Source organism: Cetorhinus maximus, chromosome 23, assembly GCF_964194155.1.
Source record: "Cetorhinus maximus chromosome 23, sCetMax3.hap1.1, whole genome shotgun sequence".
NCBI classification, from domain to species: Eukaryota; Metazoa; Chordata; class Chondrichthyes; order Lamniformes; family Cetorhinidae; genus Cetorhinus; species Cetorhinus maximus.
In genome coordinates this window covers 39,248,506-39,262,957 of record NC_135901.1, presented here as the reverse complement: position 1 = coordinate 39,262,957, position 14,452 = coordinate 39,248,506, and the positions used below count along the sequence as shown (strand labels likewise).

The window sequence follows — 14,452 nt, the reverse complement described above, 5'->3', positions numbered from 1 at the left end:
CCAGTTGAGTCCTCCTGTGTACTCGATGGAGATTGACTTTAACAGAGTTAAAATCCTCTGGACTTCAGTGTCAAAACAAGAACATGTTTTAGCAAAAACAAAAATATATAAATACTGAAATACTGAACAGAAAAAACCTGGAGAAATACACAGCAGGTCAATCACCATTGGAAAGTGATAAGTTAATGGTCACTGTTTCAGGTGGGACTCCTTCAGAATGAACACTTCCCACCACCAGCACCAATCTCCCTCACCCATCCCCCTCCCTGTGAACTGAACATTACTTCAGCCACTCATCCACCCATTGCACATCCACCCAATGGCTCCCAGCCTGGACTGACATTCAGCATGAACCCAGTGAGAGGGTGAGCTGGCCCATGGGATGTCAAAACGGACAAAAGTTGGAAATAGTTCCAATCAATGCGTTTTAAGTTTCATTGTTAAATACAGGAAACTTAATATTTTGTTAAACCCCCATGTGCACACCCTTTGTGAATTACAATTTCTCACCCAGTCCTTTCCTCTGGTTTCAACTTGGTGCATCCTGTGTGGGTTCAGCAGAGGTAGAGACAGGCTGCTCGGGAGATGGGGGCAGTGTGTCGGGAAATGGGGGCAGCGTGTCAGGAGATGGGGGCAGAGTGTCGGGAGATGGGGGCAGAGTGTCGGGAGATGGGGGCAGAGTGTCGGGAGATGGGGGCAGAGTGTCGGGAGATGGGGGCAGTGTGTCGGGAGATGGGGGCAGAGTGTTGGGAGATAGCAGCAGAGTGTCGGGAGATGGGGCAGAGTGTCGGGAGATGGGGGCAGAGTGTCGGGAGATGGGGGCAGAGTGTCGGGAGATGGGGGCAGAGTGTCGGGAGATGGGGGCAGTGTGTCGGGAGATGGGGGCAGAGTGTCGGGAGATAGGAGCAGAGTGTCGGGAGATGGGGCAGAGTGTCGGGAGATGGGGCAGAGTGTCGGGAGGTGGGGCAGAGTGTCGGGAGATGGGGGCAGAGTGTCGGGAAATGGGGGCAGAATGTCGGGAGATGGGGCAGCATGTCAGGAGATAAGAGCAGAGTGTCGGGAGATGGGGCAGAGTGTCGGGAGATGGGGCAGAGTGTCGGGAGATGGGGCAGAGTGTCGGGAGATGGGGGCAGAGTGTCAGGAGATGGGACATATACTGTATATGTTTCTCATCCTCATAATTTACAGCACTATTCCTGATGTTCATCAGCTGCCTCACTTTCTTTCCCATTCACTCCATTTGCTGATCTATCAGTAATGGACTTGCTGCCATCTCGAACAAAACTGTTTTCACCACTAAGGCTCCACTGGTATTTAATAGTCTTCATGACATCATCGCACTGGGACTGGATGACATCATCGCACTGGGACTGGATGACATCATAAGAGTCCATTGTTTTTTAGTGACCCACATCAATAACAAGAGGAAATATTAATAAACCTGAGCACATTATCTAGGCTGACACTCCAGGGTGACATTGAGGGACTGCTGCACTGTCAGAGACAGCATCCTTCACATGGAACTTGTGGAGGCTCTGGTCACAATCTTCCAATCCTCCTTATACAGTAGTGGTGTCAAAGGACTGACAGATTGTAAATGTTACACCCCTGTTCAAAAACACAGCAATTCCAGGACAATCAGCTTCACATTAATGGTGGGGAAAGGCTGGAGACAATAATCCAGGACAAAATCAATTGGCATTTGGAAAAGTATTGGTTATTTCCAGCATTTTCTGTTTTTAACACTGATACTTCCCTGGATCCCAAGGCTCTCTGGGAGGTGTGGGGAGCTGGGACGTATCCATGAGAGTAACCAAAGGTCTGAGAACTGAAAGAATCTCGAGTTAGAGAGGAGACCAATCCAAAATTGGAGCAGTTGGGAACAGGACATCAATCAGTCTCCTCTTATCCTGGAGAAATCAAGGACTCGACATTCTGAGAGTTTGAAACAAAACTGATTTATTTAACAGACTTCAAGATATTAAACTTCAGCCCAGTTACAGGGATTATTAACATCAATAGAAACAAACCACAACTGTCAGAATGAACATGGCTCAGTTCTGGATGTGATTAACAGCAGCAATAACAGCAGAATCCAACCTCTGCAGACACTTGTGAACTCACTGCTGTCTGAGCAGATGGGATGGCCAAGTGAATCCCTTCCTACATTCGGAGAAGGTGAACAGCATCTCCCCATTGTGAACTCGCTGGTGTGTCAACAGGTTGGATAAATGAGTGAATCCCTTTTCACACTCGGAGCAGGTGAACGGCCTGTCTCCAATGTGTACTGGTGTACACTGAGGTGGAATGAAGGCTGAATCTCTTTACACAGGAAGTACAGCGGAACGGCCTCTCCTTGTGTGAATTCGCTGGTGTTTCAGCAGGGTGGATAACTGAGTGAATCCCTTCCCACACTGGGAGCAGATGAATGGTCTCTCTCCAGTGTGAACTCGCTGGTGTCTCAGCAGGTGGGATAACAGAGTGAATTTCTTCCCACACTCGGAGCAGGTGAATGGCCTATCTCCAGTGTGAATTCGCTGGTGTCTCAGTAGGTTGGATGACTCAGTGAATCCCTTCCCACACTCGGAGCAGGTGAAAGGCCTCTCTCCAGTGTGAATTCGCTGGTGTACTTTGAGGTTCAATGAAGTCCTGAATCTCTTTCCACAGGAGGTACAACTGAATGGCCTCTCCTCAGTGTGAATTCGCTGGTGCTTACGCAGGTTAGAGGACCCAGTGAATCCTTTCCCACATACTGTGCAGTTGAATGGTCTCTCTCCAGTGTGAACTCGCTGGTGTGTCAGCAGGCTTGATGACTGAGTGAATCCCCTCCCACACTCGGAACAGGTGAATGGTCTCTCCCCTGTGTGAATTCGCTGGTGTGTCAGCAGGTTTGAGGACTGAGTGAATTCCTTCCCACACTGGGAGCAGGTGAATGGTTTCTCCCCAGTGTGAACTCGCTGGTGTCTCAGCAGGTTGGATGACCAAGCGAATCCCTTCCCACACTCGGAGCAGGTGAACGGCCGCTCCCCAGTGTGACTGCGTCGATGGATTTCCAGTTTGGATGGACGATTGAATCCTTTCCCACAGTCCTTACATTTCCACGGGTTCTCCATGGTCCAGGTGTCCCTGTGTCTCTCTAAGTTTGATGATCAGTTGAAGCCTCGTCCACACACAAAACACGTGTACAGTTCCTCCCCACTGTGAATGGTGTGATGTTATTTCAGGCTTTATAACTGGTTAAAGCTCTTTCCAGTCAGTGCAGTGGGACACTCTCACTCGGGTGTGTGTGTGTCTCGGTGCTTTTCCAGTCACACTGATGTTTGAAATCTTTCCCTACAGACAGAACAAACGTTTCTCTGTCCACATTCAAAGGTGATGATAGTCAGGTCCTGATGAATCGAGTGACTGTGTCAGATCTTGATGTGATGTTTGGTTTGAGTTTCCTGCCCTGAAAATCTTCCCCTTCTAATTATCTGTAAAAGGAGTTTACAATAGCCATCACTGTAAGAACAGGATAGAAATTCAGAACAGACAATTCTATGGAACATTTTTTCCTCTCTTGTTCCCCCAAAGCTGCAAATCCCCGTCCCACACACTCTCCCTCCTCCCTGTGCTGAAATCCAAACAGAGTTTTGGACAACTCTTTCTGTATCGTTTTAACAAATTTCTATAATTGGAGTTGACAATATGTCTGATCATTCACTTCAGTGATTACTCGTGACAAAACATTAATCTGAAACCCCCTGACTGACCATACAGAATAGCAAATGTTAACCTTGTGTCCAAAACTTACTTTGTGGAGATTTAATGAGCGATTATGAAGGTGGTTTCTCCCAATGTCCCAGAGTTTCCTTCCTTCCTTCCTTCTCTCCCTCTCTAACTGAGTTAAACCTGGGATCAGTCTCATGGCCCATTCTGGTTCCTGCTTCTCTTCCTGATGACTAATTAACTCCAATTAAACACTGAGAAGACTGAAGATACTGGTTTCAGTCCCTGCTCCAATCTCCATTTCCCAGATACCCACTCCAACCCTTTCCCTGGGAACAGTCTGAGATTAAACCAGTCTGTTCACAAACTCAGTGTTACATTAGATCTTGAGATAAGCTGCTGACCTCATGTCTGTGCCATCACTAAGATCGCCTGTTTCCACCTCCATAATATCACCCGACCTCACCCCTGTCTCAGGAGTGTCTCATCTGCTGCTGAAACCCTTATCACGGCCATTTTTACCTCCAGACTCGACCATTCCAACACACTCCTGGCTGGTCTCCCACATTCTACCCTCCGTAACCTTGAAGACATCCATATTTTTGCTGTCTGTGTCTTCACACAGCTAGGCCCATTCCCTGACATTCCTTGGCTCCTGTTCAAGGAGCAACTCGATTTTAAAAATCTCATCCTTGTTTTCAAATCCCCCAATGGCCTCCTCTCTGTGGCTCCTGCAGACCCACAACTCTCTATGATATCTGCACTGCTTTAATTCTAGCATTCCCTGTTTTAATTGCTCCACCATTAGTGTCCGTGCCTTCAGTTCCCTCGACCCCAAGCTCTGAGATTCTCTCCCTCTGTCTACCACACTTTCCCACTTTAAGACAATTGAGTGTTAATAAAAAAATACATTCTGTCAAAACATTTTATCTTGTACTCATCAGGATAGAGGGAAGAATACCAAATTTCAAAAACTGTCTGGCTCGTAATGTGGCTCATTTACACTCGCTAGAAGCTACGTATGGTCATCCACAGGGACCCGTCCACTGCAGGCAGAAGGAACAAGTCCAGGCAAGGGGTCTTTTGTGGAATTAAACAAAAGCAGAGGGGATTACAGCTCCTGGCTGTATTGTCCATGGCAACAACCAATCAGAGCTGTCAGGCCAACCAATCTGCACCCTTTTCTCGTGCAGTAGAAATTTGGGATTCTTGCGTCTGTCCTGATGAGTGCAACAGGAAAAGCTTTGACAGCTTGTCTCTTTTTTCGTTAATAATCAAATTCTGTACAAACAAGCGACTATTTGAGATTTTTGGTCAGCTCCTTATATGTCTGGATGTCACACTTTGTTTTATGATTTCCTATGAAGCTCACTGGGATGATTTATGATGTTAATAGAAGTTGTTGTTGTTTCTGACTGTTACCCTGATCTCCTGTTTTACAACAACCCATTGATACTCTTTCGAGTTATCAACAGTCACAGATTGCAACTCTTTCGAGTACAATCACAGTTCTTGGTTTTTCCCGGAGTGGGACATGAACCCACAACCTTCTGATTCAAAGGCGAGGGTGCTATGAACTGAGCATACCAAACTCTATCTCTGATTTATTGTCCCGCCCGCGGGTAATTCATCCGGGTCTGCAGCCTCTGTAAATATGGCGCCCACGCATGCTCCCTGTTGGACATTGCCCCCTACAAAGATGGTGACCGCACATGCGCTCTGCTGCTTCTTACTTCCGATAAAGTTGGCGGCCATTAACTCGGGCCTACTTCCGAAGAAATGGCCTAATCTGTGGTTGGAAGGATGGTTCCTTATTGAGGGTTTAGGACAGAGACTGTGAATTCATAAAGCCTCCCAACTCACCCGCCAGCCCTATCTATGCTCACGGGTTTTTTTTTCCAGCTCTCAGTCCGCACTCGGTCTTTGTAAATCACATATTTTAAATCCGCTCGCTCTAGCTCTCCTCACGCCCGATTTCACGCGCTGCGCATGCTCCAGCTCATAATGATTGACGGAAGCTCCGGACCAATAGGGAGAGGGGGCAGGCCTGGAAGACCGAACGGGATTGGCTGTTCCTCCGGCCAATCGGAGTGAATGAGGGGCGTTGCCGGACTTGAATTGGAGCATGCGCAGCGCGGGTGGGGATCGGGATCAAGGCTGTCCGGTTGAAAGTCCAAAAAGCTAAAAGCTATTGCGGATGTTGGAAATCCAAAACAAAAACAGAATTACCTGGAAAAACTCAGCAGGTCTGGCAGCATCGGCGGAGAAGAAATCAGTTAACGTTTCGAGTCTTCATTACCCTTCGGCAGAACTGAGTATAGGTCCAGCGGGTCAGAAAGGGCCGAGTGCAGGAGAGGAATGGAGCCGGAGTGGGGACTGGGAGGATTCACAAACACCCGGTGTAGGACTCCAAACCCGGATTACAAACTCCCGGAGCCCAGTTTACACCGAGTGTTTGGAAACTTCTTTTACAGGAGGATTAGAAGGGGAGGATTTACACACAGCAAACTCCAACCCAGAGAAATGTTTGTCTCTTAATTTCTATCCTGGACTGACAGGGATGTTTTTTTTTATAATCTCCTTTGTACAGTATGTAAAATGGGACGGATTTGGAGACGGGGAAACTCAAACCAAACATCACATCAAGATCTAACAGAGTCATTTGATTCCTCAGGACCTGAATATCATCGGACTTTGATTGTGGAAGGAAAAAAGTTTGTTCTGCTTGTGGGAAAACACTGACATTTTCAAAATCCTGGTTACACCGCACCTGAACCACTGTAATAAAAATAAAAAATGCTGGAAGTACTCAGCAGGCCTGGCAGCATCTGTGGAGAGAAACAGAGTTAATGTTTCGAGTCAACATGACCTTTCATCAGGACAGGAATACTGTGTTCAGTTCTGGGCATCACACTTTAGGAAGGATAGACTATATTGGCCTTAGTGGGAGAGCAGTGCAGATGTACCTGAATAACAACTGGACTCCAAGAGTTAAATTGAGGAGTGGTCAAACAAATGCATCAGAGTAATGACAGCACAGAAAGAGGCCATTCAGCCCATTGAGTCAATGCCAGCTGTTTGTAGAGCAGTCCAGTCTGTCTCATTGCCCTGCTGTGTCTTCAACCCCCTGCATGTTTATTTCTCTTAAATGCTGGTCCAATTTAATTTTAAAGCATTGATCATGTCTGCTTCCAGCCTGCTCGTAGGCAGTGAGTTTTGGGTTATTACCACTTGTTGTGTAAAATGTTCCTCCCTGCATTTGCCCTGTATCTGTTGCCCAAAACCTTCAATATGTGTCCCCCTAATCCTTGTACCATCACCAAATGGAAACAACATTTTCTTTGTCCACCTTATCTTAACCTGTCACAATCTTGTTCACCTCTATCCAATCTCCCCTCAACTCTGTAACTCCAAGAAGAACAACTTCAGCTTTTCCAATCTCACTTTATAACCGAATTCCCTTTTTCCTGGAACCATTCTGGTAAATCTCCTCCGCATCCTCTCAAGGACCCTTACCCCTTTCCTAAAGTGTGGAGACCCAAACTGGATGCAATACTCCAGTTGTGACCTAACCAGAGCTTTATGATGGCCAGCTTATTTTCCCTGCGTTTATACACATTAAATCTGCTTATGAAGCCCATATTTTGTGAACTGCTCTCTCAATATGTCCTTTCGCCTTCAAATGTGTATGCACATCAACCCCCAGGTCCCCCTGTCCCTACACACTCTTTAGGACTGTACCATTGAGTACCCTATTCATTCTGCCAATATTCATCATCTCATGGTGAGGTTTGTATTCCCTGGAATTTAGAAGATTGAGGAGGATTTTCTCGATGTTTTCATGACATAAATTGGAAATGGTGTGGTAGATAGAGGGGAACAATTTCCATTGGTTGGGGAATCCAGGACTGAGGAACATAGTCTAAAACTTAGAGCCAGAACTTTCAGGGGTGAGATTAGGAAAATCTTCTCCAGGTAAAGTTGGGAGAAGTTTGGAATTCTCTTCCTGAATTAGCAGTTCATGCTTGATCAAAGTTCAGTTTCAATCTGGCATTGATAGATCCTTCCTAACACAAGGTATAAATCAAGGGACAGGAGACAAAGGGTCACAGATCAGCCATGATCTGATTGCATAGTGGGACAGACTCGAGGGTCTAAATGGCCACCTCCTAGAATCATTGAAACTTAGAGCACAGAAGGAGGCCATTCAACCCTTTGTGCTTGTGCTGTCTCTTTGAAAGAGCAGTTCTGTTTAGTCCCACACGCCCACTTTCTGTTTGTAACCCTGTAAGTTCCTCAACTCCCTTTTAAAATTCCTGATAGAATCAGGTTCCAGCACCTTTCCAGGTAGAATGTTACAGATCCTGACAACTCACTGTTGGTGCAGAAACTGCTGAACTCGATGTTGAGTGCAGAAGGTTGTAAAGTGCCGAATTGAAAGATGAGCTGCTGTTCCTCGAGCCCCCATTGAGCTTCATTGGAACATTGCAGGAGGCCGAGGTCAGAGTGGGAGTGGGGCAGAGAATTAAAATGACAAGTGACCGGAAGCTCAGGGTCAAGCTCACAGACTGAACGGAGGTTGTTCCACAAAGTGATCACCCAATCTGTGTTTGGTCTTCCCAATGTAGAGCAGATCGCATCTTGAGCAGTGAATACAGTAACTAAACTGCAAGAAGTACAAATAAATCACTGTTTGGTTTCAGCTTGCACAACCTTGAGAACAGCCTGAAGAAAGATACTTTACTTGAAGAATAAAGGTTAAAATATAATTACATTGTCTATCTCAGGGTGTAATCCAAGAACAACACCTTGTATTTACAGGAAGGGTTGTGGGGCTGGAGGAGGTTACAGAGATACTGAGGATCTGGTTGACATTGTCTGTCTCACCAGTGTCAAATTCATTTTCCATGGTGGCTCTGATCCAATATCCTGACACTGGCTGAGGGCCACATTCAGCAGAATTCATAAAAATGGAACTAGATACAAATAAACTATATCAGTATTTACTGACACCTCGGTTTTATTTATTGTTCCTGCTGCTCCCGGTACCCGGCATCTCTTTGCTTGAACCATCACATCAACACTCGGGGCCAATGACTGGGCTGAGGCCTGTCTCACATAAAAACACGGGGACCACTTGTCACCACAGAAACATAGAAATTGTAGCACAGAGGAGGTAATTCAGCCCATCATGCCTGTACTGGCTGAAAACGAGCAATCCAGTCTAATCCCTCTTCCCAGCTCTTGGTCCATAATCCTGTAGGTTACAGCACATCCAGTGCATATCCCAGTACTTTTTAAATCTGTGTATCTCTGCCTCCACCACCCTTTCAGTCAGTGAGTTCCAAGACCCACCAACCTCTGGGTAAAAGCATTATTGAACTCCCCTCTAATCCTTCCACTAATTACTTTAAATCTCTATCCTCTTGGTTCTGACCTCTGTAAATGAAATAGGTCCTTCCTATCTGGGACCCTCATAATTTTTACACCTCAATTAAATCTCCCCTCTTCCTCCCGTCCCAAAGAAAACAACCCCAGACTCTCCAATCTTTCCTCAGAGTTAAAATTCTCTAGTCCTGCCAACATCTAGGTCAATCTCTTCTGCGCCCGCTCTAGTGTGATCACATCCTTCCTGTAATGTGCTGACTACAACTGGACTCAGCACTCCAGCTGTGCTCTAACTAGTATTTTTTATAGTTCTAGAATAACTGCGCTCTCACCTTCCATTAACTTCAATGTGATAAAAACTGACAGCTGGAATCTGTCAGCATTTGAAATATATTTACAAATGATTCAAGGGTTTCTTCCAGATGGGATCTTTCTCTGTTCTGTCTATTTGAGGTGTTATATAACAGATTTTCTCATGGGAATATTGAGCTGGTATTTTGGGCCGTGGTGTGTTTCCTCGTTCATCTTGTTGACTCTAAATGGTGAATCTTGCGGATTCAGGCACCAGATAATCAAGCTCACAACAGATTGTCTCACGCTGACTTTATTAACAGCACCACAGTAATACACAGGGTATAGTTCCCCGATCCAGAGAACAGGGATAATGTTGGGGTAGACTCCTCGTTGTTCGAGTGCCCAAATTGTAAATGATTTAATCATTTCCTGTGGGTCCTCTCCTGACTGAAGAGTTCGGTGTGGGATCGACATGCACATCCACAGAACTGACCGTTCATATTGTTGTTGGTGGTGCTTGGGTTAACTTCTGCAGCTGTGCCACCTCTGACCTTCCTCTGGGCACGTCGGATGTTGAGTTTGGTGTAGATGGTCCTCGAAACATGCTGAAGCAAATTTCAGTGCTTGCCTCCAAATATACACTCATAGAGCACAGGAGAAGGCCATTCGGCCCATTGTGTCCACGCTGCTCACAAAGTTCTGACTACACTAATCCCATTATCCAGCGCTTGGCCCATAGCCCTGGAGGCGAAGGCAATGCAAGTGAATATTTAAATACTTCTTAAATGTTAGAAGAGTTTCTGACTCAACCACCCAAATCATTTACACCCTTTCAGGCAGTGAGTTCTAGACTCCCACTACCCTCTGGGAGAAAAACCAATTCTCCTGAACTCCCCTCTTAGCCTTCTACCTCTTACCTTAAATCTACGCCCCCTGGTTATTGACCCCTCTACTAATGGAAAAAGTGCCTTCCTATCCACCCAACTATGCCCCTCATAATCTTATACGCCACTATCAGGTCCCCTTCGCTGCTCTAGGGAAAACTACCCCAGCCTATCCAATATTTCCTCATAGCTCAGACCCTTCAGCCCGGGCCGTATTCTGGTAAATCTCCTCTGCACCCTCTCCAGTGCTATCACATCCTTCCTATAATGTAGTGACCAGAACTCAGCTGGTCGACTGTAGTGTTTTCCGAGGAGAGACGGTCTGCAATGCAGGAGTTTGCAAGGCTCTTTTTTAGGGTGTCCTTGTATCGGTTGTGCTGACCACCTTGATGTTGTTTGCCCTGAGACAGTTCCCCATGGAAGATCAGCTTGGGAATTCTGTGATTGTCCATGTGGGAAACATGGCCTGGCCATTGGAGCTGAATTTTCTGGAGGGTGGTCTCCAAGCTGTTGAACCCAGCGTGATGGAGAACCTCGTTATTTGTGATTTTTGTCCTGCCATCTAATTCTCAGGATGGACCTCGGGTGTCTTTGCTGGAAGTGTTCCAGAGCTTTGATGTGGCTCCAAGAGCAGACCCAGGATTCTGCTCCATACAGCAGGGTGCTCAGGACAATGGCCTGGTAAAGTTTGATTTTAGTTTTCAGTTTAATGCCATGCTGCTTCCAGACAGATAATACCATGGATTTAGACTAGATTGCACAGGAGGTTACGGGATATACAGCAGAGAACCAGGCCATTCAGCCCAATCAGTCCATGCTGGTGTTTACGCTCCACTCGAGCCTCCTTCCATTTTTTCTCAGCTAAATCTACCAATGTAATCATCTATTCCCTTTTTCTCATAGAGCTATCCATTTTCCCCCTGAAATGCACCTGTTTTATTCACTTCCTGATGCAAATTCTATGCAATTCACCCCTGTCCGGAGAGGACAGATCTTTGTCCCAGTGGGCAAGTGGAAGGGAGGGAAGCAGCAGAGGCAGCTGATCGGATTGTCTCAACCTCAGTGACAAAGAAGCTCCATGAGCTCCTCACACTTGTTGTTGGAGGTGAGGATGGAGGTGACAGGGGAGAGGCAGAGTCCTTCAAAAGGAACTAACTTGTGTTAAAGGTACTAAAAAGACTCAATACACTGTTTAACACACAGCATTTCCAAAATACAAATGGCCCCCTATAACTGGGCTGGGGTTTATGAAGATCAACAGAAACCGACCCCAGTGAACATGGTTCAATCCTGGATGTGATTATCAGCAAATCCCAATCACTGTAGTTACTTGTGAACGTGTTGGTGCCTCAGCAGGTTGGATGATCGAGTGAATCCCTTCCCACACTCCGTAACAGGTGAACGGTCTCTCCCCAGTGTGAAGTCTCTGGTGTACCGTAAGGTCAGATGACCATCTGAACCCAGTCTCACAGTGAGAGCTCCTGAACGGTCTCTCGTCAGTGTGAACACGTTGATGGGACATCAGGTTCCTGGAACTTTTGAAGCACTTCCCGCAGTCTGGCCATTTAAAAGTGTTCTCCCCAGTGTGAACCCGCTGGTGTTTCAGCAGGATGGATGGATCAATGAATCCCTTACCACACTCGGAGCAGGTGATTGGCCTCTCCCCATGGTGAATTCGCTGGTGTGTCAGCAGGCTGGATAACTGAGTGAATCCCTTCCCACACTCTGAGCAGGTGAAGGGTGTTTATCCAGTGTGAGTTTGTTGGTGTCTCAGCAGGTTAGATACACTAATGAATCCCTTCCCACACTCAGAGCAGTTGAACGGCCTCTCCCCATTGTGAACTCACTGATGTGTCAAGAGGTGGTGTAACTGAGTGAATCCGTTCCCACACTGGGAGCAGGTGAATGGTCTCTCTCCAGTGTGAACTCGCTGGTGTGTCAGTAGGTTGGATGACTCAGTGAATCCCTTCCCACACTCGGAGCAGGTGAACGGTCTCTCTCCAGTGTGAATTCGCTGGTGTACTTTGAGGCTCGATGAAGTCCTGAATCTCTTTCCACAGGAAGTACAACTGAATGGCCTCTCCTCAGTGTGAATTCGCTGGTGCTTACACAGGTTAGAGGACCCAGTGAATCCTTTCCCACATACTGTGCAGTTGAATGGTCTCTCTCCAGTGTGAACTCGCTGGTGTGTCAGCAGGCTTGAAGTCCGATTGAATCCCTTCCCACACTCGGAGCAGATGAATGGTCTCTCCCCTGTGTGAATTCGCTGGTGTGTCAGCAGGTTTGAGGACTGAGTGAATTCCTTCCCACACTGGGAGCAGGTGAATGGTCTCTCCCCAGTGTGAACTCGCTGGTGTCTCAGCAGGTTGGATGACTTAGTGAATCCCTTCCCACACTTGGAGCAGGTGAACGGCCTCTCCCCAGTGTGACTGCGTCGATGGATTTCCAGTTTGGATGGACAATTGAATCCTTTCCCACAGTCCTCACATTTCCACGGATTCTCCATGGTGCGGGTATCCCTGTGTCTCTCTAAGTTTGATGATCAGTTGAAGCCTCGTCCACACACAAAACACGTGTACAGTTCCTCCCCACTGTGAATGGTGTGATGTTATTTCAGGCTTTATAACTGGTTAAAGCTCTTTCCAGTCAGTGCAGTGGGACACTCTCACTCGGGTGTGTGTGTGTCTCGGTGCTTTTCCAGTCACACTGATGTTTGAAATCTTTCCCTACAGACAGAACAAACGTTTCTCTGTCCACATTCAAAGGTGATGATATTCAGGTCCTGATGAATCGAGTGACTGTGTCAGATCTTGATGTGATGTTTGGTTTGGGTTTCCTGCCTGAAAATCCTCCCCTTCTAATTATCTGCAAAAGGAGTTTACAAGAGCCATTACTATAAGAACAGGATAGAAATTCAGAACAGACAATTCTATGGAACATTTTTTCCTCTCTTGTTCCCCCAAAGCTGCAAATCCCCGTCCCACACACTCTCCCTCCTCCCTGTGCTGAAATTCAAACAGAGTTTTGGACAATTCTTTCTGTACCTTTTTAACAAATTTCTATAATTGGAGTTGACAATATGTCTGATCATTCACTTCAGTGATTACTCGTGACAAAACATTAATCTGAAACCCCCTGACCGACCATACAGAATAGCAAATGTTAACCTTGTGTCCAAAACTTACTTTGTGGAGATTTAATGAGCGATTATGAAGGTGGTTTCTCCCAATGTCCCAGAGTTTCCTTCCTTCCTTCCTTCTCTCCCTCTCTAACTGAGTTAAACCTGGGATCAGTCTCATGGCCCATTCTGGTTCCTGCTTCTCTTCCTGATGACTAATTAACTCCAATTAAACACTGAGAAGACTGAAGATACTGGTTTCAGTCCCTGCTCCAATCTCCATTTCCCAGATACCAACTCCATCCCTTTCCCTGGGAACAGTCTGAGATTAAACCAGTCTGTTCACAACCTCAGTGTTACATTAGATCTCAAGATGAGCTGCTGACCTCATGTCTGTGCCATCACTAAGATCGCCTGTTTCCACCTCCATAATATCACCCGACCTCACCCCTGTCTCAGGAGTGTCTCATCTGCTGCTGAAACCCTTATCACGGCCATTTTTACCTCCAGACTCGACCATTCCAACACACTCCTGGCTGGTCTCCCACATTCTACCCTCTGTAACCTTGAAGACATCCATATTTTTGCTGTCTGTGTCTTCACACAGCTAGGCCCATTCCCTGACATTCCTTGGCTCCTGTTCAAGGAGCAACTCGATTTTAAAAATCTCATCCTTGTTTTCAAATCCCCCAACGGCCTCCTCTCTGTGGCTCCTGCAGACCCACAACTCTCTATGATATCTGCACTGCTCTAATTCTAGCATTCCCTGTTTTAATTGCTCCGCCATTAGTGTCCGTGCCTTCAGTTCCCTCGACCCCAAACTCTGAGATTGTCTCCCTCTGTCTACCACACTTTCCCACTTTAAGACAATTGAATATTAATAAAAAAATATATTCTGTCAAAACATTTTATCTTGTACTCATCAGGATAGAGGGAAGGATACCAAATTTCAAAAACTGTCTGGCTCGTAATGTGGCTCATTTACACTCGCTAGAAGCTACGTATGTTCATCCACAGGGACCTGTCCACTGCAGGCAGAAGGAACAAGTCCAGGCATGAA

At 46.4% G+C, this 14,452-nt stretch overlaps 1 protein-coding gene across 1 annotated transcript in view; it reads right to left on the bottom strand.

Moving 5' to 3' along the window:
- Positions 1-2,324: 2,324 nt before the first annotated feature.
- Positions 2,325-14,452, bottom strand: part of LOC144698495 (uncharacterized) — a 47,455-nt gene continuing 35,327 nt past the window's right edge. Inside the window, 2 exon segments of the mRNA XM_078570434.1 lie at positions 2,325-3,111; positions 12,023-12,648. Of these exon segments, the coding sequence (XP_078426560.1) occupies positions 2,325-3,111; positions 12,023-12,648 (1,413 nt within the window).